This window comes from Lissotriton vulgaris, chromosome 11 (genome assembly GCF_964263255.1).
Source record: "Lissotriton vulgaris chromosome 11, aLisVul1.2, whole genome shotgun sequence".
Lineage (NCBI taxonomy): Eukaryota > Metazoa > Chordata > Amphibia > Caudata > Salamandridae > Lissotriton > Lissotriton vulgaris.
Window position 1 is genome coordinate 218,373,586 of NC_141699.1, and position 26,129 is coordinate 218,399,714.

The following is a 26,129-nucleotide window of genomic DNA, read 5'->3' on the forward strand; positions in this document are numbered from 1 at the left end:
AAGAAATTTGTATGGCCATTCCATTTGTATTCATGAGGATAGTTACGCGGAAGTCCGCTGGGGGCAACATGGATAGCTAACGGTGCATTTCCCTATTCTTAAAGGGGTTCGCCAAGGCTTCATGCTGTCCTCCACTCTATTTTCTTTATCTTTCAATGGCATTTTACAGCATCACTCAAGTCTTCCTACAGATGCACCTTTTTTGGCTGGTATCAAAACACCAAAAGATTTTAGTGAATCTCAGGTATTTGAGATTAACTTGGCTAAAACTAAATTTATGACCCTTCAGAAACTTAAAACTTTTAACCACTTCCATGCCTTGGACGTAACGGTTATGTCCAAGGCTGTGGTGCTCCAGTGCGAAGGACGTAACAGTTACGTCCAAGGCACACCATTTAGAAATCCTTCTGCTGAAAACAGTAGAGAGATTTCCTTTTTTTTTATTATCCTCGGCAACTAGGGAAGAGCTTCCCTAGCTGCCTGAGAATTTTTTCCCCCAGTATAGTGATGATCGCCATTACACTGAAAATGAAAGTAAAATAAGCGGATTGACTCATTTCACTTTCACATCCTACATGCTCCCGGGACTATCTAAACCCGCTGAGCACACAGGCAAATGAGAGAGGCATTATTGGAAAGGAGAGAATCTCCCCTTTGAAATGGTACTTGTTCCTAGTTGACCAAGGGGAGGCTGGATGGTTGGAAATTTGTGCCAACGAGTTAAATTTGAGGTTTGCTGGGGATTCTGGGTAGCAAAACATTGGGGAATCCACGCAAGCCACACATCCTTAGACTTAACAGCGTTTTTAGTTTTCAGACGGCTCTTGGTTTGGTAGGTTTCCCTAGAAGCGAACAGGTTTGATGTATCAAATATTCTTTGGGCCCTTCCCTGTAGCAGGCAATTGGCCCACCAACACCAGTGAGGTAACATATTTATCAGGAGACCTGGGTGGTAGGAAATTTGTGTGTGCCCGGTGATTCCACAACGTTCCAACACACATAAATGTGAGGAAAATGTGATTATGTTGGCAACGTTTGAGGTTTGTAGGGGATTCTGGTTAAGAAAATGTTGAGGGAATCCACGTAAGCCACACCTCCCCCAGGTGTCTAGTTTCAGAAGTGTCTGGGTTTTTCGGTTATCCAGTGTTGGATCTTTAATAGATTCACAGGCTTGAATCATCACTGCCGTCGAGGTGGGAGTCTTACGAAAAATGTTAAAATAGCAGTAATAAATCTGAGCATAGGCAACAATGCATTGAACAGTCACTGCATTAGCCCATCCATATCTTTATGTAAAAAGAACCAAAGTTAAAACACCGCCAATCAGGCATCAGCACCCTCAAGAACACTCCACAGAGAAACAGGTCCCTCAGATATTCTACCGCATGTCTTTGTGACAGGGAGTCTCTCTGAGCTCTTCTCAGTTTTTTCTCTTCATCTTGGATATTGTGATTTCATGATGTCAGATTCTTCAAAGAAAGGACTCTTCAGACCTTGTAAGTCACGTGGTTAGAAAAGACTGCCTGCTGAAGATCCCCACAAGGATTGTATTTACTGCTTGTACCCTCTTCGTAAGGTGAACAACTGTAGAATCTGCAGAACTTTTTCTACAAAGACTTTGAAAGATAGAGAAGTAAGTAAGTAAAGTAAATGCCATTTGTAAAGCTCACAGCTACCTCCAATGGAGGTATCCCGGCACTGTCCGTATACCGCTTAGGAACCCTTCCTGGTTTTTCCCTGTGGAATATCCACTCCTGGGCACCCCCAAGGTGAAGCCAGGCATCCCAGCGCTGTTGGGGCCATTGTGGAGATTAAGCAAGCCATTGCCCGGAGTTGCAGAGTGGGACCCATGATTAGAATAGGCACTGAGGCGAGAATTATCCGAGGAAATTGAGCCCAAGACGCTCCGAGGCGGGTATTGAACCCTGGTCCCGGACCAGACCTCTGCATCAGGGTCTGCCGCTCTAACCATTTGAGCCACACTTCTCCAGAGTGCTTATTTGGTTGGAGAGGTTGAAATCTAAATCTTCTGTGATTAGGACGACTGTGTCAGTTCCCAGGCATCAGTTGAATTCTCTAAAAAGAGGGATAGATCTTTGAAATCCCCTGAGGGACATAATAAGCATAAAACAAACCATCTTGAGCCTGCGCTTACTGCTTCAAAAAAAGGGAAGCAACCATTCCCTTCTGAGGAAAATCTGCATCAAAACCTGCCGCGATACATTAAAAAATTCAGTCAAAAGCTGTAATGGCATCATCATCGAAAAAGACTTTGTCGACAATGAAACCGTAGTTGAAATTCTTTTCCCAGCAGTAGTGGACAAAGCTTACATAGTCCATGGAGGCTACGTTCTCTAGGATTAAATAGACGGAAGCTTTGTCGTCGTCAGCTTCACCTATTCCACTGTCTACGCCAATCTCTTTGCCGGCGCCTGTACTGTTGACTATTCAGCTAGCGTTAATGCCTCCACCATTGTCTGCATCTCCATCGCCGACGGGGCCACCGTGGATGACACTGTCATTGATGACGCCTCCGCTGTCGAGGACGACAACTACTTTGTCAACGACTACATATTCATCGTCGGTAGCGGCTCAGTCGACTGCATCGATAATGGCAACCCCGGCTCTGACCACTATTTTTTCTATGTCAATGGTATCTGTATCACGGTTGATGACTATTTCGTTGATGCCTCAAGCAAAGGGCCCTTCCACCTTGAATATTACACCTATGTTGTTGTTGTGATTCTCATCGATGTTGCTGTGGTTGAGGGGGTTTCTTACAGGATCCTTCATATTTTTTGCCTTTAACTCCTAGTCTGTTTTTTTAGAGGAGTCTGAGGATGATGGAATGTTCAGTCCAGCTCACAGCCCTTTACAACTTCATGTCAAATTTGTCGGAGGAGGAGGATGAAGATGAATACTATGGGCCACAGTACAGTCAATCTATGGACAAATGACAATTTTTGATGCCACGCCAGGAACCAGTGATACAATGGAATTCACACTTAAGTACGGCCGGTATAGTGAGGTTCTAAGGGTTAAAGGCTAGCATCCTGCCTACAGGCATACCCCTTTAGAACTAGTAAGTTGGTGTGTGAGGTGGTAAAGTTGTTTCTCTGGGAGGGGTCCTTTTTAAGGACGAGAACGCTTACTCGCCCAAGGGTGACATACTTCATCATTGGGTCCCCTCCTCGCACCCGGACTGCGAGGTCCGTGGTATGGGCTGCAACTCCCAAAGTGGGAGGAGCAGAGGTGTTTTTAGATGAGCAATGGAGATAGTCAGTGAGGGACAGACCTGGCTCTTTCGATCTTTGATGGGCCAGTATAAAAAATAATTATTACTACTTGGAATTTTTTCATAAGATCACATTTAACAGAGTGACTTTAAGTATTGAAGGTCCTGATTAATGCCCTGGAGCCCCTCGTGGGTCTGCTGTTGGGCAGAAACATGTCGACCACGACTACCAAGAGGGTTATATTTGTTAGAAAACCCTAGTCCTCTTTTTAATCCTACTCCTCTGGACCTACTGAATAGAAATATTTTGGCTCTTTTGAATTGGTATTAACCTACACAACGCATTATAATTTCTGAATGCACTCTTTCCCTCACTGACTCTATCTCCATCGCTCATCTAAAAAACACCACTGCTCCTCCCATTTTGGGAGTTGTAGCCCTCACCACGGACCGTGCAGTCCTTTTGTGAGGAGGGGACCCAATGATGAAGCCTGTCACCCTTGGGTGAGTGAGGGTTCTCGTCCTTAAAAAGGACCCCCCAGAGAAACAACTTTACGATCTCAACACACCAACTTACTAGTTCTGAAGGGGTATACCTTTCGGCAGGATGCTAGCCTTTAACCCTTAGAACCTCACTATACTGGACGTACTAAAGTGTGAATTCAGTCAATGTTGGGATCAGTACGTAACCAGCTAGCCCGATCCGATGATCCCTAGTATGAATACTATTAATGATACAACTGCCTGTTGCATTGGTGCAAGATCTGATAGCTATGTTGCCTGATAATCATACCTGTTTCCCTACAGCAGCAGGGTTAGTTCAAGTAGAAAAATCTCCCCCTCTTGCTGCGAGTTCCAGACCTTCTGTAACGCCTCCTCCGGAATCACAGGATCCTATACTTGTGCAGCAAGATCAGGTCCTAAAGGATGGTGATAATGTAGAAGAGGTTGAAATACAAAAAGCTCCACTAGTTATTGATGAGTGGGAAGTTTACTTCATTCTTATGCCTTCTCCTCCAGCTCCTCAAGCTATTGACTCTCCACCGAAGGATATTGGTGACTTCCATGCTCTGATGGAAAGGGCTGCAAATCGTTTTCATTTACTGATGCCTGTGAAACAGTCTTGACTGTTTTTTACGATTTTAAGGATCAGTCCAGGAAATCAGTGTGTACAATTCCCATTATCGATCAGATTTGGGAGGATAAAAATTATGAAAGTGCCATATTCAGTGCTGGTAGTCCGTTCAAGGCTTGATAAAAAAAATATAAAGCCCTATATGATACACCAACCTACACCAACCTGCTTAGTGGGGCATCCGAGGCCAGATTCTGTAATTGCTCAGGCTGCACTACAAAGATCACAGTACCAATCACTGCTCCTCCTGATAAAGATGGGTGGCACTTGGACAATATTGAAAAAAGGTTTACCACAATTGCAGGTGCGCTAGTGCATGCTGCCAATTCCCTAGCAATTCTAGGAAGATAGGGCTGCTAGATGCGGCCGGATGTGACATCATTTCTGAATTTTACCGGATGATAAAAAACCAGAAGCGCAAAAAATTATTCTCGTAGGTGAAAGATCCACTTTTGAGACTATTAATATATGTATGGACATCACTGCTATTGCTTTTAGACAATTAGCTGGAGCAGCAGTTCTGCGTCACCAGGGCTGGTTGAACTCTAACACTTTCCATCCTGAGGTGCAGAATAAAACTCTAGACATGCCGTTTGATGGCGATGCATTCTTTGGGAAGCACATTGATGAATCCTTGCAATCTATCAAAATGGATACTGATACCGCTAAGGTGTGAGGAACGCTCCAATATAGGAAAACACCTTTTTGCATAGCACCTGGGAGAGGATCTTATTCCTTTCGTGGAATTTATCAGAAATATCAGCCACAATCATATTAATCTTACCTCTATGGGTATCAACAGCAGCAATCCTATCTAGCACCACCGCCCGCTGCATATTCCAGACAACAGCCCAGGACGAAGAAAGCTACCCAGTCTAGAGACAATGCTAGAAAACAGTGACCGCATTCAGACACCTGCTATGACTCCATATAGGACCAACCTTAATCCAATGAGTATTTCTTTGCATTACGATCAGTGGAGCCAAATTACAACCGACAAAAGAATCCTGGACATCATACAGTATGGCCATACTTTAGAATTTGTAACAGTTTCACATCTTCATCCACCCCTGAGATAGCTTCCAGCTTATCTCCAATTATTAAGAAAGGAGGCATATGTTCTGCTTCAGAAAAGAGCCATAGAAAAAGTTCCTCCTTCTCGGTTGGGAAAAGGTTTTTTCCCAGCTTCTTTTTAATAAGGAAACATTTGGGTGAATCAAGACCCATTCTGGATCTCAGAAATATAAACAAGTATCTTCAGCGGTAGTGACCGGGCTGAAGGAGTGGCAGCTTGGGGAGCTCAGCAGAGGCCTGGAGGGTCGGTATCGGACTCCATAGCCCCCGGGGCGCAGTGAAACGGGCTGCAGCGAGACGGTCCACACCAGCATCTCTTGAGACCCGGAGCCTGGAGGTGCGAGGCCTACGCGGAGACGAGACGCCGAGCGGACGCAAGACAACCCCTTCCCCCCCAGTACGTGCACATCGTGGACTACCTACGGACCCGACAGGGGCAGCACCTCAACTGGGGTCTCCAGCCGGCGACAAGGTGAGATATGGCAACCAACAACCGCAAAGGGAACCGCACCATCTCCGAGATGTTGTCCAAGGGGACTTCTAAGGTTGACAAAAGCCCGGACAAGCTGGCTCAAGTGCCCCCCCAACCCCGCCCCCCTGCCCCAACATATGCGTCCGAAATGACCACCCAGGGTGGAGGGAGACGACGTGGCAGGATACCTACAGGCATTATTCCGGACGGTGCTTGATGAAGGGCACAGAGTGGGCCGGACTCAGAAACCCCCCCCACCTCCCCCCCCCCCCGGACATCTTGGCCTTCCTGCCGGACTACCCCCTGAATTAACGCATACTGAAGGTGGTGCGTCTCAAACAACCACTTCGCTTTCAAGACCACGCAGTGGAATTATTCCAGGATCTGTCGGCAATCACCCTACAGAAACGGAGGTCATTCAAGGTGGCCACCGCCTTCCTTCGCAAAGAGGGGGTCCCCTACTCCTGGGGACACCCATTTCGCCTAATCTTCAAGAGGAATGGGGCCCTACACCGGCTGCGTTCCTTGCGAGACACTTGCGCCTTACTGGGCATCCAGCACGAGGGGACTCCACCAGATGACGACGAAGGGCGATCGTCTGGGACTGCTTCCGGATCCCCTCGAACGGCTGGCGATGGCTGGCAAAAGGTACGAAGGGGCAGGCCACACAAGAAAAGCCTCAAGCCTAATCCCGAAACAATGGCACAGGAACAGGCCGCAGCGATCCAAGAGGTCTCCAAGGACACTGGTGCCGACTCATGAGACGACTACAGAGACGGTCGACATCAGCTATGTTGTGGCATCTGGTCGGGGGGCGGGACGGGGGGCCTTGAGCCGCCGCTACCACACACCCATACACTGACTCACTCACCATAGGCCTGGACAGACAATTTAGAGGCCTGGGACATTGTTCATCTGTTTGGGTTTCGGGTTTGAATGGGGGGGTGGGGGGGGGGAGGGGGTAGGGGAATGGGGGGAATGTTTTGGGGTTTTGTCCGGGGGTGTTCCGTTGGTTCCGACTCAGAGACTTGGTGGGGTGGGTGCTCCTTCCCTGGCACGTGGGCGAAGAGCAGGGATTCTCACACACTCATATCGCAGAAGAGACCCTCCAGATTCTCACCCTTAATGTTAAAGGGTTGAACAACCCGATCAAAAGGAGAGTGGTGCTCTCATATTTGGAACACTCTGGGGCGGCAGTGTGCCTCCTACAGGAGACACACTTGTTGGCTAAAGACTGGCATTGCATGAAATCCAGGGCATTCCCGCATCAGCTCTACTCCTCCACCACCGAGAAGAAGGCGGGAGTTGCCCTGCTTTTTGCTAAACACTTTCGGGGCAGGGTGGGGGACAAAGTCGCAGAGATTAAGGGAAGGCTCCTGGCCCACACAATACACATCGGGGACTTATCACTCACGGTGCGATCCATTTATGCACCCAACACAAAACAAGAGGCGTTTCTGACCGGGGCGCACTCAGACGTTCTGAGCACTAGCACACGGCACATACTGATCAGAGGGGACTTCAATTTGGTCATGGATAACGAACTGGACAGGTCAGGTCGCAGGTTTGGCGATTCTGGGGCACTATCCAACGAAGGGAAGCGGTGGCTCGCAGATCGGGGATTCCTGGACACCTGGAGGGAGGCCCACCACACTGGCCCAGGGTACACCTTTAACTCCCATGTGCCCCACACCTACGCTAGACTTGACCATTTCCTCAGCTCCACGGAACTGGCCCCTATGACAAGGGATGTGGAGGTGGCCCCGACGGCCCTTTCGGACCACGACGCAGTGGTACTGCGCCTGCTGGTACCTAGACAACGTACACACAGAGGCAGTTGGCATCGTCACGACACCTTACTTTCCCGCAAGGGAGTCATTGAGCAGATCAGCCAGATTATCAAAGACTACCTGACCCAGAACGATACCAAAGAAGTGGCGCAAACAGCGGTCTGGGGGGTGCTCAAAGCGGTAATTAGGGGGGAGTTGATCGCAACTTCAGCGGCGGAAAACAGGGAACGGAAAGAAATACGCCAGGAATTAGCAGCGCACGTGATGGAATTGGAACAAGCACATAGCCGTACTGGGGCGCCAAGGATCTGGCGCAAACTCAAAGCGGCCAGGGCTCAGCTGGCCAACCTAGATCTTGATCGGGCGGAATACGCCGCACTGCGCCTCAAGCATACATACTATGTGGGGGGGGGACAGGACATGTCGTTTACTCGCCAATAAGCTCAAAGCGAGAACTGTCCGGGCCAGAATCCCACTCATATGTGAGGAAGGTGACCGAGAGCTGCGGGAGGACGATCATATAGCTGATGCATTTAAGACATTTTATGCTACACTATATACGGCGGATCCTCATGCGTCTGCGGACGCAGGAGCAGCATACCTGGAGGGAGCCAATGTGACGGCCCTCAACGAGGCGAACGCCCTAGCATTGGATGCCCCTATACGCTTAGACGAGGTGATATCCGCCTCAAGGCGCCTGGCCCGGATGGATTCTCGGCGGGCTTTTACAAGTCCTTCTGCCCCCTGGTGGCCCCTGTATTAACAAAACTGTTTAACTCCTTCCGGGGACCGGGATCGATCCCCCCAGAGATGCTCGATGCGGCCATTATCGTTCTTCCAAAGCCAGGCAAAGATAAGACCAAATGCGCGGCGTACAGGCCTATCTCCCTCCTAAACGTGGACCTGAAACTTTTTACTGGGATCCTGGCCGCGAGACTGGGCCCGTGTCTTCCTGGCATAATTGAGCCGGACCAGGCGGGCTTCGCCAAAGTGCAGACAACACCAAACGCCTATTGCACTTGATCGACAAAGCGTGTTTTAATGCCTCAGACGCGGCCCTTCTCTCAGTCGACGCTGAGAAAGCGTTCAACCGGGTTGACTGGATACACCTTGACCGGACGCTGGGGAGGTTTGGACTGGGCGAGCGGTTCAGGGCGTGGGTGGCGAGTTGCTACACCTCCCCTCAAGCAACGGTCAGGGTCAACGGCACAAGCTCCAAAGCATTCGTATACGCCATGGCACGAGGCAGGGATGCCCGCTGTCGCCCCTACTGTTCGCTTTATATATAGAACCTTTTGCTCAGTGCGTGAGAGACAACCGGGCCATTAAGGGAATCAAATTCGGGGGTGAGGAACACACGATAAGCTTATACGCAGACGACATCTTGGTAGCTGTAGAGAACCCCAAAGTCTCGATACCAGTGTTCCTAGAGGAAATGCCACGATTCGGGGAGATGTCTTGCTTCAAAATGAACGTTTGTAAATCTGTCGTCCTCCCCCTGGGGTGCAACATCCGCCAGGCTAACAGGGGTTTGTTAAGCCAGGGCAGGCTGACCACCTGTACTGTGCTTCTCTATTTGGGGATCGACCTCACACCTAATACGGCTCAAACGGTTGAGCCAAACTACACTAAACTACTCGCGAACATCCAAGAGGATATCCGGCGCTGGAAACAGCAACCACTTTCGTGGCTAGGCCGGATAGCCGCGGTCAAAATGCCCCTGTTGCCCAAAATACTATACTTGTTCCAGAACATTCCTATCATCCCCCCCCCCCAATTGGCATGCTCAAGAAGCTGCAAGACATCATACAGCAGTATGTGCGGGTGAGCAAGCGCCCTAGGATGCGGCGAGACCTGCTCACTTGCGTTCCCACGGAGGGAGGGTTGGGGGTCCCCGACATACGGCGGTACTTCCAAGCTACGCAGATGCGATACCTTCTGGAATGGGCCAGGCCGATGTCAGAGAAGCGCTGGCTATTCCAAGACCGGGCCATGGCCAGGATGCCACTCTGGGAGATTCCATTTTTAGCTCGCACAGACAGACCGGCGTATATTAAGAAGTCGCCCATAACCAAAACGCTCCTACAAGTGTGGGATGCGGTAGCAGTGACAAAAGATCTCACGTCCTTCCCGTCTCCAATGACCCCAACGTCCCCTGGTTCTTTCCCACAGTGGAAGCTGACTAAATGCAACTCCGCAGGTCACCTATTCGACACCCAAGGCTTCATGACATTGAGTGACATACAGGAGGGGTATTCAATCAACAATCCTCACAATTTTCAATATTTCCAGCTGAGACATTGGCTCGCCAAGAAAGACATCATTCCGCACGTAGGCCGTGCTCCCAAACCCTTTGAGAAATGGCTCCTGGCCAAAACTTCAGACAAAAGGGCAATCACGGAGCTATATAAGATGTTAACCCCACACCAATCAACGACTAAATCCGCGGGACAGCAGCGTTGGGAGAGGGAACTGGGACGAGAGCTTTCACTTAAAGAAGGGCAGGACGTCTATTACTGGGCACATCACACGGCCCGTAACGTGGCTAGCCGTGAGGCGGTGGTAAAAGTGGCTTACTACTGGCACTTGATGCCGGAGCACTTACACAAGAGCAACCCCCGGCGAGACCCCCTATGCTGGAGGGGCTGTGGCCACGTAGGGACCATACTACACCTACTGTGGGACTGCCCGATGGTACTGGATTACTGGGAGGAGGTCCTTCGGAACGTGGACGAATGCTTCGACACAGAAATCCCCCGCTTCCCAGCATATGCAATCTTGGGCCTGCCTAACAAACTCACCTTTCCGCTCAAATCCATTCGGGGTCGTCAGATGGGCCTGGCGATAGGGGCAGCGTCGCAACATATTCTATCACTTTGGGGTACCCCTAGGAAGCCCACACACACCGGGTGGCTCCACAGACTCCGCACACTCGGTATGGAACGGATACAGGCGTCCCTCACACAGACATCTGACATCTTCCGAGAAACATGGGCACCCTTGATATCCCTGCTGTCCAAAGAATTCCGAGAGCTCACTTGCCCGAAGTACCTTAAGGTCCTTCGACTAGCCGATGAATTCCATGGGTCATTGGGTAAGGGGACGTGAAGGGTCAGGGAAGGTCACACTGGTACACCACGCACACACTCGGCTACACACACCGGACAGGGAGGGGAGGGAGGGTAGGGCTTAGTTCTAAGGACAAGGTAGTTGGGGTTAGGGAGGCTTAAGGGGAGGCAAGGGAGGGGGGAGGATGTGAAAGACAGTTGATTTTCGAACGGGACTCATGCCCACACGCGGGTCTTCATGGCACATGGCCCAGGATCCAGCTTTCTGATGTGTACAGTGGGCTTTGGGGGGGTACTGCACCGGGGCACGTCTATCGGTTTACTGTATTGTTTTATTTGAATGCAACTGTCAATAAAAACATATTTGATAAAAAAAAAAAAACATTGCAAGGTGCGGCTCAGTTATTTGGCTCTGGGTACCTCAGGTTCTTGGTGTACCTACAAGTTGTACCTACAAGCCCTACATATCCCCGCCACCAGAAGGATCTCAGGAACGTAACAGTATATTGCTTTATAAAAATCTGCTATAGTTATAGGAAGTTACAAGTAAAAATGTAGGCTCAAATGGCTATTATTCAACTCAATTTCAATATTTTTTTAATTCAACTGTTAGTGTCTATAGGAAAACCTTGAAGGATCTACACAAATGACCCCCTTGATGAATTCAGAATGTTATCTACTTTTCAGAGCTTTCCGGTATGCATTATTGGTTTCACACCAATTTCTACCACTAACTGGAAAGAGGTTGAAAGTACAAAAAATAGGAAAAATAAGCTATGTCCCAGTAAAATGCCAAAACTGTGTAGAAAATGTTGGTTTTGTGAGAAACGTCGGCCTGTTCCTGAAAGCTGGGAAGATAATGATTTTAGCACCACAAACCATTTGTTGACACCATTTGTAGGGAAAATACCAGGTGCTTTCTTCTGCAGCACTTTTTTCACATTCCCGCCCCCCAAAAAAAAGCACATTTAGCTGTGTTTTACCTAATTGTTCAGTCCCCTCTAGGGAAATCCACAAGCCCTGGGTACCTTTATAATCCTCAGGATGTTGGAAGAAATGGACGCAAATTTGGAGCGGATACCTTATGTGGACAAAATGTAGTGGGAGCCTAAGCAAAAACTATCCCAAATAGCCAAAAAAGGGCGTGGCGCAGGGACAGTAGGTCTGACAGCGAATTGAACTTTGCTTGCAAATTCAGTGAATAATTTCTTAAGAACCCTGACTTCTATTCCAACAAGCACTCTTCTCTCACTGGTGCTTGTCATGGGTAAAACATCAGTTGTAGACAAGGCCAGGCTTTGGCCACTACTGTTCTGGAGAAGGCTTTGGTCCCAAACTGAACTGACTCCATGGCTTCGCTAGATTAAAAGATTACCTACATATATCGGACTACATATATTATGGGACAATCCTCTATCTGCAGCATCCATCACAGAGGTGTCCTTAAAGAAACAATATTGGTTTTGGGTAAGACAATTGGTCATTACTTTAGCTGCCAAATCTCCCCTAACTGGAAGGTTTTTAGACTATATCAAATAGTCTTTTGGAGTTGTATTGGGACACTATCATAGTCCCCCTGGATAGGAAGCTTTACTACCAATTTAGGGTTTGCACCCTTCCCTTAACCTTTACCAGTAAATGGACCCTAAATATCGACCATCTGTGCCCTAATTGTAAGATCTCCAAAGAAACTATTGGCCGTGTATTTTTTGCCTATCCAGGATATTCTGCACCTCACCAAAGATGAATCACACTGCTCTGTAAGCGCCTAAGGACTAGGAGTAGCTGGACTACATTGAGGATCCTGAGATCAGATTCACATTCAAATAAGTTTGTAACCTTGCAAAGTTCTTGGGGTTGATGTGGGGGTTTAGTGCAAGAGCTGCTTGACAGAACTTACTTTTCTTAAGTCTGTAATATTCAATATTGGTTGCAACTGTTAATGCAATGAGCTGTGCTTTAACCAGCCCTAGCCTTGGCTGACTAGCCCCTTAACAATCTACCTTTACATTTGGTTCTACCCTTTTTGCTAGGGTTTATTCCTACCCCATTCGATTTTACATTACTGATGTGGAACACTGTATTTTATTCATGTTTATTATTTTAGCAGGCTGTGCCAACACAACCCCTGCCCAATTTACAAATGGACTTAGTGTTTTTATTGTGGCCAAATGTAATTGTATTTGTTGTATTTATGTATGCTTTTATAAGTAAACCTGTTCAATAAAGCTTATTTGAACTGATATATTCCCTATGTTGAGAACTGCCTGACCCATGCAGGCTTCTCACTGGCAACGTACTCACAATCTTGTTAGCAATTAGCGGCCCTCCCATCAGCAGTAGTACTACACATCATCTGGCCTTTTTAGGCCTCACCTGAGACAGTGCATGCTCTGTCGCTTGCAAGACATTTTGTTTACGTACAGGGGACTTTGAGCGCGCCCATTACTTGCCATTCATTAGCTTCACTGTTAGTCTTATTTGCTGGTTCTTGTTTGCCCAATACGTACTTGTTCTTTTTGACTTCACTTTCCGTTTTTGTATTTTCCCCATGTCCCAGGAACAAGCACTGCTTCTGTTTTTTAGGAGTGTACTTCCTCTTTCTATATCTGTCAATTTTTTTCTTCTATTTGCAGGACATCATAAGTGTGTTGTGTTTTTAGGCTGTCTTGCTCTTGGTTTTGCTCCATGCTATTTCTTTCCCTGCTTGTTTTTCTGTTTGTTCCCTTGTACGTTTCATCCTCTCCCCTTCTACTCCTTAGTGCAGCAGAACAACTGCCACAGGCTGAGCTGCTTCCACATATCGTAGCCTCCTAGCCAACGCGTTTTGTCTCCAACAAGACTTCTTCAGGGCTATTGGAAAAATACACATAAATATAGTCCTTTCATTTTTTACAAAATGAGCCAAAACTCATCAAAGAATGAGACCTACATGTATTACTAAAAGCTTACATCTTTACAAACATATATAGTTATTTGCTTCTGACTGTATCCTATTCACATTATTTAGAGAATGTACAACGTTCAAAAGGCTTTGTTTCATGACTGTCAAAAATCTATATGTATCTGTAAACATATTCCCATAATCGTGATTTGTGAGTCAAATAAATAATAACAATTATAAAAAATCTGTAACATTATTAAAGTGAAACATAAAAACGGAAAGAGAGACTCCTTATCATTATTTATGTAATAATAATATACACCCCATACCTTGAACGTATGGCATACAACGTATTCCTTGAAAGATCGTAAAATTCAGATCCAATGGTCATGGGATATCTATAAATCACACAGTTCTCTACAAAAAATAATCATTGACAATATAAAACAAAATATCCCATCCCATTATGTACATTACAGATGTATACATATCTTTGGCATGCAGCTAAATTTTCTCTGTTTAGGGTATATTTGAATCATTTTATCTGCCTATGCCATATTTCACACAATTCTTGAATCCAGAACCTGTCTCTTATTCGAAGAAGTAATACCTATAATATGCTCTTATCCCCAGCACATTATTCGGGAATGATTGCCCTAGTGAAAAGCAGAAAACCAGGGAAATCAATGCCAGATGGGATATATTATATTTCAGAATGGTTAAAGTCACAGGTTCTGGATTCAAGAATTGTGTGAAATATGGCACATTAACTCAGTGATGCCTGACCTGGCACGAAACCTTTCTATATGCACTTTAGATACAACTTACTTAATGTGACACATACGCCAGTTTTATTCATGTCTGAGAGCCTCAAGCAGTTTAGTAACAAACTATTTTTAATCCCATATGATCTTCGCCTTATAGATTGATGGGATTATTCCCTTTTCTCATTTATACTTTTCGTCTCTGTTAGATGCAGCTACTTTGTATGCTTTGTTCAGGGACTAGTTCCCTTTAACTCTGGCTCCCATGCATTACGTGGTAATCTCCTCACTTCCGCCCGCACTTGACGTGCGCAGACTAGTTTCTTTTCAACTCGAATTGGCACACATCATGCAGCAATCTCCTCACTTTTGCCCGTCAGTTGGGGTCTAGTGGTTTATCCTAGAGCCGTATATCACTTCCGGGTCACCGTGAGCTCATTTCCAGATTGTTTGAACACCGCCAAGAAGCGAGTACCAGATAGTAAAGAAGTACGTTTATTACCTGGAGTTACGGGACTACGGTCTCGCGCTGTGGTTATATTATACTTTCCTGAAGAGTCATGGTGCTTACACAGTGCTAATCTACCGTGTTTTTCTACTCTCTCGTTTTTTTACCTTCAGATCAAGAATAGGTGGGTGAATAGGCTATTTTGAGTAGAGTTACGTCTTTATGATGCTGATGGGCATATGTGCTTGTCATTTTGGAAAGGTATTCCTGCAGTTGGGAGGATTGTTCCCATTTTGGAAGTATATTGGCGGTTGAGCACCGTCACACATACCAGAGGTGAGGTTCTCTAAATGCTAGTGGATTTTGCCTTTCCTGGCATATTCACGTCTCATGCCACTTTGCCACTTTGTGATTGCCCTTTTGATTCACGGTTCCCTTGATTCTTTTCCCAGAGTGACCAGCACTAATTATCCTACTTGACCTCTCCAGCATGGGTGCCAGTTTAGAAGCCTCACCGCCATCCCGGTGAGCGCTCCTTCCATTTCCCCCCTTTTGTCTCTTCATCTTATTTTGGACTTGTGAATTATCACTTTTGAGGCGTGAGGTTTTTTCCTAATAGTCTCCTCTTTTTGCCTCCCCCCCCCCCCTCCCCCATCCCCCCTTTTTCTTGTTCCGTCTTACAGCTTATACAATACGAAGCATCTACTTACAGGCAGGTATTGGTGCATGTTGTTCTTCACCCATTACATGATCTTAATAGTAGGAGCACCTTCCTGCAGTATATTTACTCCTTCTTTTCTCCTTTTTATCCTCCCAGCCTCTATTACTGCATTAAGATTATTTTTTATTCCCGAACCTTTTTTCTGAAACCCGACCGGGTTGGAATTATCACCAGTGCAGGGGTAAGTCCGGCAACCGTTTCATTCCCTTGTCAGACTTTTCAAGATTACTGGCCACTTGATTTGACGCTGCATGTTACGAAATTCGCATTGACTCTTTGACATTGAGTTTTTTTTTTGTTCCCCCGACCCTCTCTTCGTTTGTGTGTATTGTTTAGATTCTACATACCGTCAACTTTACCTTTAGGTAGTGTACTCTTCCTTTACCACTAGGGCCATTTCCCCATGGTCACTCAATCTTTTCCCACTCTTGGGCTTTTGAGGTTACACTTGCTTGATTGTGTCATGTGCGTTTCACTTTTGCTTGGTGGTGTGGTTTGTGGCACCTTGTCTGTTTAGCACCGCCTGACCTATATCTCAGGCTGCACTTTTAAACACAATATATTATTGTTCCAATGTGGATGGTCACTAAATCGCTCTTTTTGCAGGCCCTTACATTGGGTTTGCGCAACACCAGAGTTTTGGGCATTCAATTGAAATGTGGTTTCCACGAGTGTTGGGTGCTGCCATTTTTTTCCCTAAAAATCTGGGAGAGTTGTTCACCTGACATAATCATGTATACCTTGTGCTAAGTGAGTTCTTTTGTATCATTTCCAGCCCTGAAGAGTTGAAGTACACTGTTTCTCTGACGAAACACGTGTCGGCTGGTTGTTTTTGTGCTGTGACATTAAAAAAACCTACGTGGAATATTTGCCTAAAAGTTGTTTGAATTACCTTTACACTGTGAAATTTGACTCTGTACATGTGCACAGGACTGTTGCTATTGTTGTGTGTGGTTGGCCTTTCCGCCACAAAGTAAGGGGTTAGTAGGGTCGCCCCTTTCCTGTGAGCACCGTAACCAATAAGCTTATATCCAACTGACCAACGTTAATTTGCAGAGCGCCCATTGCTCCTGTATACTGAAACCCTAGATATCTGGGTGTTATAATAGATGTTAGGGGCACGGGTAAAAACCAGTGTGCTGCACTACAGAAAAGAAACCACTCATTAATTGCTGCATTTTCCAAATTTCAGAATAACTTAAAAGGGCTTCCCCTTAACCAACTATTACAAATTATGTCAGTTAAACATGTGCCAACTCTTGCATATGGAGTAGAGACTTCAAGAGGTTGTGCTGACAACACCATTGATAAGCTAGTGACAGGGACCTACCAACGCCTGTTTAATCTTCCGCAACATTCTTCACCGGCACAAATCCGACTTGAGTTTGGACTTAAACAACAGAACCTAAATAGCTTAGGAGCTTATTTAAAATTCTGCCACAAAATTAGAAGCGATAATAATGCCTCGCTTATGATAGTGGTTTGGGAGGCAATATGTGATAAAAAACCTAAGCAGGCCCATGAATATTTCAAACTGGCGATAGATACGTTCAAAGCGGAACAACTATGGGCAGCAAAAAATTGTCATCTTTATCGGATAAAGCAGTACTAGCAAAGAGATCACATGCATGGACAGTTATTGCTTCATTTGGTATGCTAAAACCCCAAAGATATTTAGGAGACTCAAATAGCCAAAGGGCAAAGCTGAAAATGATGAATCTCCGATTTGGAAATAGCCAATTTCTTGGAGACGCCCCTACATGGAAATTGATGAGTAATGAGAGGGTGTGTCGCCTCTGTTATTACAAGAGGGAAGACATTTGTCATATCATCTGTAGCTGCCCTGCACTAATAGAGGAACGTAGGAGGCTGTTAAGGTCGGACTTTAATAGTCAAATTATACAAACATGCCGACAAGCAGTCATAGCCAGTTCACAAGGAGAAAGCTTGCAATTTACGGGTAGACTTTTGAAGTTTATAGAAATAGTGGAGAAGAAATTGCTTAACTGTGGACAATGAGGATGGTTTTATTTATATTTGGTTTTATACATTGATGAAAAGTTTCTTTGAATTATGTGGTCTTAATAATGTATGAAATGTAAGAAGAATTGTATAATGTTGTTTTAATTGTAAGTTTTTAGTAACTGAACAATAAAAAAATTCATATTTTTTCATACTAAAACCCTAGTCTCTGGCACCTAAATTAAAAAACTTCACTGGCTGCCGGTCAAGAAGCGCATTCAGTTTAAGTCTTTGTGTGGTGTTTAAAGCCCTTCAGTGAACTGGACCAGAATTTCTAAAACAGCAACTCCACTGGTATATACCAAAAAGAGCACAGCGGTCATCAGATGCAAAATTTGTGACTGTGCCCTTGGTGAAAATAGCCAAGGGCATAAGCTTTATAGCTAATGCAGCCAAATCATGGAACACTCTTCCATTGCACCTGAGAAGCATGACCAATCTTCTGGGCTTTAGGAAGGCATTAAAAACTTTGACTTAACATTCCCTGTGCTTGTGTGCGCTTATGTTTGTTGAAACTCTTGCATGCTTCTGCCCCTTTTTTGAGAAAACTGCTCTACAATTCCTCTCCCATTCAGTGGCCAAAAAACAGCTCCCTTACTAATCAAGATTATTTTTCTCAAATGATGACTAGAAGTTGAAGTGGGGTGTGCTTTATATGATGTCGAACTCACGGACTATATGGAATGCCAAGAACAAGTGATTTGACTTCCACCCTTGCATTACAGTTTGCCAAATGGTCGATGTTAAATGTGTTGTTGTTATCTAGATGAGAAATCCAAAAAAGAGGAGGAGTCAGAAGAGGAGGAAGAGAAGACACCCAAATCGGTTGGGCAGCAGCAACGGCTTCCTGTGTTTCCAGGAATGGACCCTTCGGTTCTGAAGGTGAGCATCTGTTGTATTTGTTTCTTTCAGGCTGGCATGTACAGGTTGACCTCAAGATCACACAATATGTATCCGGCAAGCAGAAGGACCTATGGTAGGTTTTAAATGTAATGGTACCTGGAAAACCATGCCTGTGAGAGTAAGAGACTAAAACAAGTCCTAGCGAGTGATGTCCACATTTGCTATTTACTTATTTCAAAAGGGCAATGTTGTATTGTGCAATGCACTTCATTATTAATTTGTTTCGAACTTTGCCCACTAGCAGTATTTTGCCCATTACATATACGATGTTTACATCAGTCACAGTTGAACCTGAAATAACCTTTTTATTCTCATGGCCTAGTGCGAAGTATTAAAATCATTTATTTAGATATAGAATTGAAAAAAGTCATATGCTGGCAAATAAACTTCAGGTACCAGTTCACAATCTTACTTGTTTCCAAAATTTTAAATGTTACATCGTTTGTTTCAATGATCCAAATTCCACTTGTAGATCAACCCTGCAGGCAGTGCGGATGCGATGTCGCGATGGCGATGATATTTTTTATCTTTTTTTTAAAACTCTTTAAAAAGGGAATTTTAGCCGGCGTGCGCTGTTGCAATTGTGATGATTCTTTGTGTCTAAAAACAAGCTTTGGGAAAGCCAATGAGTCTTGCTTGTGCAAGAACTAGTGTCTTTGTCAAGGTTTATTTATTTATTTTTAGCCATGTTTCACAGCAGGACTGAAAGTAGAAATAAATAAATAAAATTAACGATGACAGCAATGTGTTGCTATCCTAGTGCTTTTCTATCTTTCTTTTTATGCCATAGTGCTTTTTTAAAAAACTTTAATTGCAGAAGAGCATAGGCTATAACACTTTAAATCGGCACTGCAATTTGAAAGTTGTACGTATGGTTGTAAAGCAATGATTGCAACAGATTTACGAAAGGAAATAGGGACTGCTAGAGCAGCACTAACAATACTAACTCCACACAAATATAGTTTGGAATCAAACGAAAGTGGATAAATGAGCCATCCTGGCTTGTGAATTAAACATTCATGGAACACGACCAAGCTGCTCTGTTGCCCCTTCAAAACCCTAATCTCATCCACATGTTAAGGGGAAGTGCTGGTGGAGGTGGGGTTACCAACTGTCGGTGGTCAGGGTCACCTGTATTCAGAGCCAGGTTATTTTAGCCTCTTAGAATCATCTTATATCTAAAAATAGAAGGCTGAACTACTCCACAGGGACAGAGGTGTTTACTGCATGAACAGCACTTAAAAATAAAACCACTGACGTGAGAGGGCATCAGGTCAGGAAGATACCGTACACTCATTCGGCCCTGTTCCCTTTAAATTGCAATCTGGCACATGTAGTCCACTATTTAAATAACTAGCAACTCAAAACTGCAAGTAGCCGAATATGAGCTACTAACGACACCGGACACTGAGCGCCTATCTAGGAAATTAGAAGTCAAAAGAAGTGTCAGCAAAAAAGGAAGGAAAATAAGTTGGTAATGTAAACCGCATTTAACTGTTATTTGCCAAAACAACATGGAGTTCAGGATTTAGGGTGGCCAGAGGAAATTAAAGTCTCAGGGAAAGTTCAGAATCTCTCACACTTAGACGTCAGTCTTTACTGCTCCTAGTGTTCAGGGGAGAGGTAGACTATGGAAGGAGGTAGTGTTGTAAGACTCCCCTAATTATGCTAGAAAAGTGAATGTGGCGACACCAGTTAGTGGGGGTGGTTTTAGCCAAGTTAAGTGTTATACTCCCAAGTTAGGCTCCTGTTGCAAAACATCTTATTTCTTACATTGTCCTCACAATAACGTTTCATTTGTGACCTTTTGCACATGTTTCCAGGCACAAAAATGTTGATTTGTTTTCCTGAAACTAAACTTGTGTACACATCTAGCTTCGCACAACATTATCACAATGCCCTGAACATCAAGTACAAGGCCTTTTTACCCTCTATGTACAAATGTCCTCTGTTTCTTGATCCACAGGGCAACAGGGCTATCTACATATCCATAACATCACTAATTGAGGCGCACATTGCAAGGTTACTTTGTATTAACCACTTAACCGTGGTGCGAATTCTACCGCAGTTGGGCAGTTTAAACTAATGGGCGGGGCCGCGTCGGCCAACGGACATGCGCAACACTACTGAGGTAGTGCCCTCGACAGCCGTTGGCCGGCGTGCGCAGTGAAGGGGTTATAAAAGATGAGCATCTCAATAGAGTAGCAGTGTAGGCATATCTGCAGACACCAAGGGTCCTTCAAGGCCGAGAACTCATCACGAATCGGTGTGACATCTTGTGAGGTGTGTCCAGTTCGTTACCAAGGCGGGGTCCTTCATTCTATCCCATCAGGTGATGGGGTTGGTTCATCCCTGGCAGGGGGAATTCTTGGCTCTACACTTACACACACTTTAGGGACACTTAGAGTTGGGTTTGAATCCTAGCAGTACGCTCAATTACTTCCTTGTTTTATATGCCTGCATAAACACACTGTTTTAGCACCAATGTAGAACTATATTCGCTATCTACGCTTTTGATGCTTGTAATCACGTTTATCTGCTTCTGTCTATTAATCATTGCAGTGCACATATTTTATACAAGAATAGCGTTGGTTCAATAAATTTGTTGAAGAAGTCCCACTTTGTATTCCCTGTATACTTCTCTGAGAATGATAGCGCATGAGTGACTGAGCGAAAAGATTCTGTACTGTTTGGATGATCCTTAAGGGGTCAGGGTTGTCATGTTCAGTGATTGACAGAAACCATTTGCTCCCTTGTAAGGTTAGGCAGGCTTACGGTGACACTGTGCGCTAGCTGGTCTCTAGGCCAACATATCCTAAGGGGGTGTACAGAATCAGTCTTAGCACCAAGCCCCTAGTATATGTTGTCCCAACAAATGTGCAGATCCTACAGATTAGTAGGAACTTCACAACATGGCACTGCCAATGTTAGTTGGGTTCGTATTTAACGGTCAATCTGAGTAATTCAGTTGTACTTTCTCAGAGACCCCTACTCACTTTGAAACTGGAGACCTCCATGGTGGGAAGAGAAACAAATCTGCCTCAGCTGAGTAGGTTACCCTATGTATTTGCTGTAGGCTATTCAAGCTTGGAGTTAGAAGTTTCCACATTGTGCATACCATATCTCTATAGGTATTCTAACTAAATGCTACTTCTCTGACAATGACTGAACAAGCTGAAGATGTTGAAGAACAGGAGCAGCTCTAAATATTACACAAAATTGCAGACAGGCAGTTACTATGAAATTTATAACAGCATGGCCATTGGCAACAGGTGGAGATGTTAGCTTCATGATCGAGGCGCGAGAAGCATTCAGAACAGAGTTGTTCGAGGCATGTGGGCTGCTGAATTCATATCTGTGCATAGATCGCCGCCTAGTGTTGGGTCCGGATGATTGCACATTGTTGTCCTGGAAGAGTCTTTGAAGTATCACGAGATAGGTGGCTCCTCCCCTGGACCTAAGTGCGCATGGGCATCGACTCCATCCTCAGATTGTTTTTTTCCGCCATTGGGTTCGGATGTCTTTAATTCCCTCTTGTCGGAATCGATAGAAAACTTTCTTGAGACCAAAAGGTCTTTAGTCTATACGTCGGTATTGTCTTGCGTTCGGCATTACTTCTTCTAGCTCAGTTCCGAGCCGGATTCTCTACTCCCGCGTGCTCTCGGCACGGAAGGCCCAGTCGACGCTCCTGTCCTATCGACCGTCCATCATGGACCGAAGTCCATTCAAGAGATGTCCGGTCTGTAACTCGAAGTACCCCCACATCGACGTCCACCCGGTGTGTAACAAGTGTCTGTCGCTGGACCACGATGAGGACAAGTGTATGGCTTGTTCACGCTTCAGGTCCAAGAAGATGCTTAAGCTTCGACGAGCTGCGCGCCAGGAGGCCCAGCAATCTGTTCCGGCGCCTGTGGACATCTTCGATGCAGGGGAGGTCGAGGACGAATCTATCCAGGACATTTCTGAATCAAACCCCCGCGTCGGACGTCGAAGATGACTATGACGCAGATGCTGAGATGTTCGAGGGCGAAGAAGTCGTTGACGAGGTAGGGGACGACGACGGGGCCCTCGGGGCCATGGAGGATAGCTCGGATGAGGAGCCTCCTCAAACTGACTGGGGCCGTGCCGATTTATAAGGCCCAGGTCGAGGGATCGCCTTCGGGCCTTACCCAAGATCTCGCTATGGGTTCCACTGCCCGCCTCTGCCACGGACATTCTTGCCGAGCCACTTCCTGGCAAAACGAAACCAAAAGCGAAACCTACGGTCTCGACGCCAGATACTGCGCAGATGCCAGCCTCGAAACCGAAAGTGCGCATCGCTTTGGTCGGCTCCAAGGCCTCGGAGGCTTCGGCGCAGAAGAAGCCGAAGGTGGCTGTCGAGCCGAAGGCTCAAGTCAAGGGCGTCGAGGCGAAGTCTGCCGCGCCGAAGACTAGAGTGAAGGTGGTCGAGACGGGCGCGTCGGCGCCGAAGACGATCGACACCGGCAAAAGCCTCGGCGACCCGAAGAAGGCTGTCGGCGAGCCGAAGAAGACTCTCGGTGACCCGAAGAAGCGACTCGATGACCCATAGGTCCTCATGACCCCGCGTCCGCAGGACAAGGCCAAGGGCGCTGCGCCCCGAGGGTCCACTCCAAAAGTGTCCTCAAAGGATTCCATCGAACCGGCGCGCCCATCCGCCGCGTTCACCAAGAAGGTGACAGACTCCCTGCAGCGCATCCGTGAGGGCACCGCGTCGGTCGATCCGAGGGATCCTCCGCCTGCTAAACCTGTGGAGAAACCACTTAAGGCATCCACGCCAATTCACTTCACGTTGCCGCCTAAGACGGCGCCGAAGGCTTTCGCTCCTAAGGCAGTGGCCGGCGTGCCCGAAAAGGTCTCCTTGGCGCCGAAGGCGTCATCGGTGGTCCACGGCCTGCGACCTCGACAACCTTCGGGGGACGGGCGTCGGGAACACTTCATCGACACCGAAACGGGCAGGCTTTCCCTCCTGAAGCGGAAAATCACCCCAGAACCCCAACTGGAGTCTTACAAGATCCCTCTCAAGAAAAAGGACTCTGCTTGTTCTCCCGTCTTGGTGGAACCCCTTTCCCCACAGACTCATGATGTGTCGCCCACTTACTCAGATGTGGACGCTGGTGAGGGAGATGAGGATGAATACAGTTTTCCAGTCTATACAGACCCTGAGGATACCAATGAACCCTGGGCAGCTGGTGGTGACCCTGGGGATCCTCAATCAGGACAAGACCCTCAACTTTTTTCTGCTAAAACGTCCCCTACAGAAGACTCTACAGCTTTCAATGCCCTCATTGAGCCGGCAGCTAACGATCACAACGTCCAGCTTCATGCTGACCCTGTGGATGTAGATTTCCTCTTTGACACCTTTTCAGTCTCAGAAAAAACTGTTAAAACTTTGCCTATGCTGAAAGGTGTTTTAAAGCATGCTGCTGAGATCTTTAAAGAACCTACCAGGGCAAGGGTGATAAACCCTAGGATTGACAAGAAATACAAGTCGGCGCCTACTGATCCTACCTACATCAAAGGACAGTTGCCTCTGGACTCCCTTGTCGTCTCGAATGCCCGGAAGAGGGCTAATTCTCAGACTACGGGTGATGCTCCTCCCCCAGACAAAGAATCCAAGGTCTTTGAGGCTTCGGGGAAGAGGGTAGCAGCACAGGCAGCCAACATCTGGCGCATTTCTAACACGCAGGCGCTTCTGGCGCGCTATGACAGGGCACACTACGATACACTGGAGACCCTGTTGCAACACCTGCCTGATCAATACAAGGAAGGGGCTGAGATGCTGATTCAGGAAGGGAAGCTAATCTCTAACGCTTCAATTAAGTGCGCTCTGGACGCAGCTGATACCGCTGCCAGAGCTATAAACACTAGTGTTACGCTTCGGCGACATGCCTGGCTGAGAATATCTGGATTTAAGCCAGAAATCCAAACCACCATCCTGAACCAAACGGTTAACCCAGATCACCTGTTTGGCCCAGAGGTTGACACCACCCTAGAAAAGATAAAAAAGGACACTGAGACTGCAAAATCCATGGGTGCCTTACAGTCCCAGCAGTTTCGGGGTGGGTCCTTTCGTCGCTCCAGCACTAGAGGCGTTTCCAGGGGCCAGCTCTCCCAGTCCACGCAATACTACAAGGGCAACACTCAGACCACTTACACCAACAAAATTCGAGGTGGATATCGTGGCAACAGCGCCAAGGGCAGAGGACGTGGTAACAACAGCTCCAGATCCTCTGCCACCAGCAAACAGTGACGCCTTGTCACTGCCCCCCCCCCCCCCCCCCCGACCACACAACACCGGTCGGGGGGAGACTCCAGCAGTTCCTGCCTGTCTGGAAGTCCATCACCACGGACAGGTGGGTCAGAAAACGTATTCAATACGTTTATGTCTGGAGTTAACATCCACTCCACCCAACATGCCCCCAAGACACCGTCCTATGTCGGACGAGCACTTGCACTTATTGCAGCAGGAGGTCACCGTCATGCTGCAAAAAGGAGCAATAGAGCTCGTGCCACTGCAGGAAAGAGGCACAGGGGTATACTCCCTGTACTTCTTAATACCAAAAAAGGACGGGTCCCTCAGGCCCATCCTGGACCTCAGGCCACTCAACTACTACATCCTGTCGGAGCACTTCCATATGCTGACCCTGCAGCAAGTGCTCCCGTTGCTCAGGCAGGGGGATTTTCTCGCAACTTTAGACCTAAAGGATGCGCACTTTCACATTCCACTGCACCCTTCACACAGGAAATACCTCTGTTTCACCATACAAAACCAGCACTACCAGTTCAAGGTTTTGCCTTTCGGTGTCACCACCGCACCCAGGGTGTTCACAAAGTGCCTGGCGACAGTGGCGGCGCATCTCAGGAGACGGAACATCCACGTCTACCCTTATCTGGAAGACTGGCTCATCAAGCGAAGTCAGCCCAGCAGTGTGCCGCCCACATGTCCCACACCATTCACCTCCTGCACGATCTGGGATTCTCACTGAATTACCCAAAATCCCACCTCCAGTCCGCCCACGTACGGCAGTATCTGAGTGCGACCATAAACACTCTGGCGGCCACAGCACAGCCGAATTCAGTGAGGGTCAGCAGCATTCAATAGCTGATACAGAAATTCAGACCTCAATACTCGCTTCCAGCAAGAGTGTTCATGCAGTTGATAGGCATGATGGCCTCCTGCATTTCCATAGTCCCTCACGCGAGGCTACATATGCGTCCGCTTCACGAGTGCTTAGCACATCAGTGGACTCAGGCTCACGGGCAGTTGAAAGACCTAGTGTTGGTGAGCGGTCGGGCATACAACTCTCTGCATTGGTGGAATCCACTAAACCTTTGCAAGGGCCGACCGTTCCAAGAGCCTGTGCCACAGATCATCCTGACAACGGACGCCTCTCCAGGGATGGGGAGCTCATGTACTCCATTACACGGTGCAGGGACTATGGACGCAACAGCAACGAAAGATGCACATCAATGTTCTCGAACTGATGGCGATCTTCATGGCACTCAAAGCCTTCAAAGTACATCTGTGCAACAAGGTTGTGTTGATCCGGACAGACAACATGACAGTCATGTACTACATTCAAAAGCAGGGA

General features: G+C 46.8%; 1 protein-coding gene across 1 annotated transcript in view; it reads left to right on the top strand.

The window, feature by feature from the left end:
• LOC147679550 (uncharacterized) overlaps window positions 1-26,129 on the top strand; it is a 430,526-nt gene that overhangs the window by 247,585 nt on the left and 156,812 nt on the right. The window contains exon 7 of the mRNA XM_086942459.1: window positions 18,380-18,495. Within this exon, the coding sequence (XP_086798585.1) occupies window positions 18,380-18,495 (116 nt within the window). The remainder of the gene's footprint in view (window positions 1-18,379; window positions 18,496-26,129) is intronic.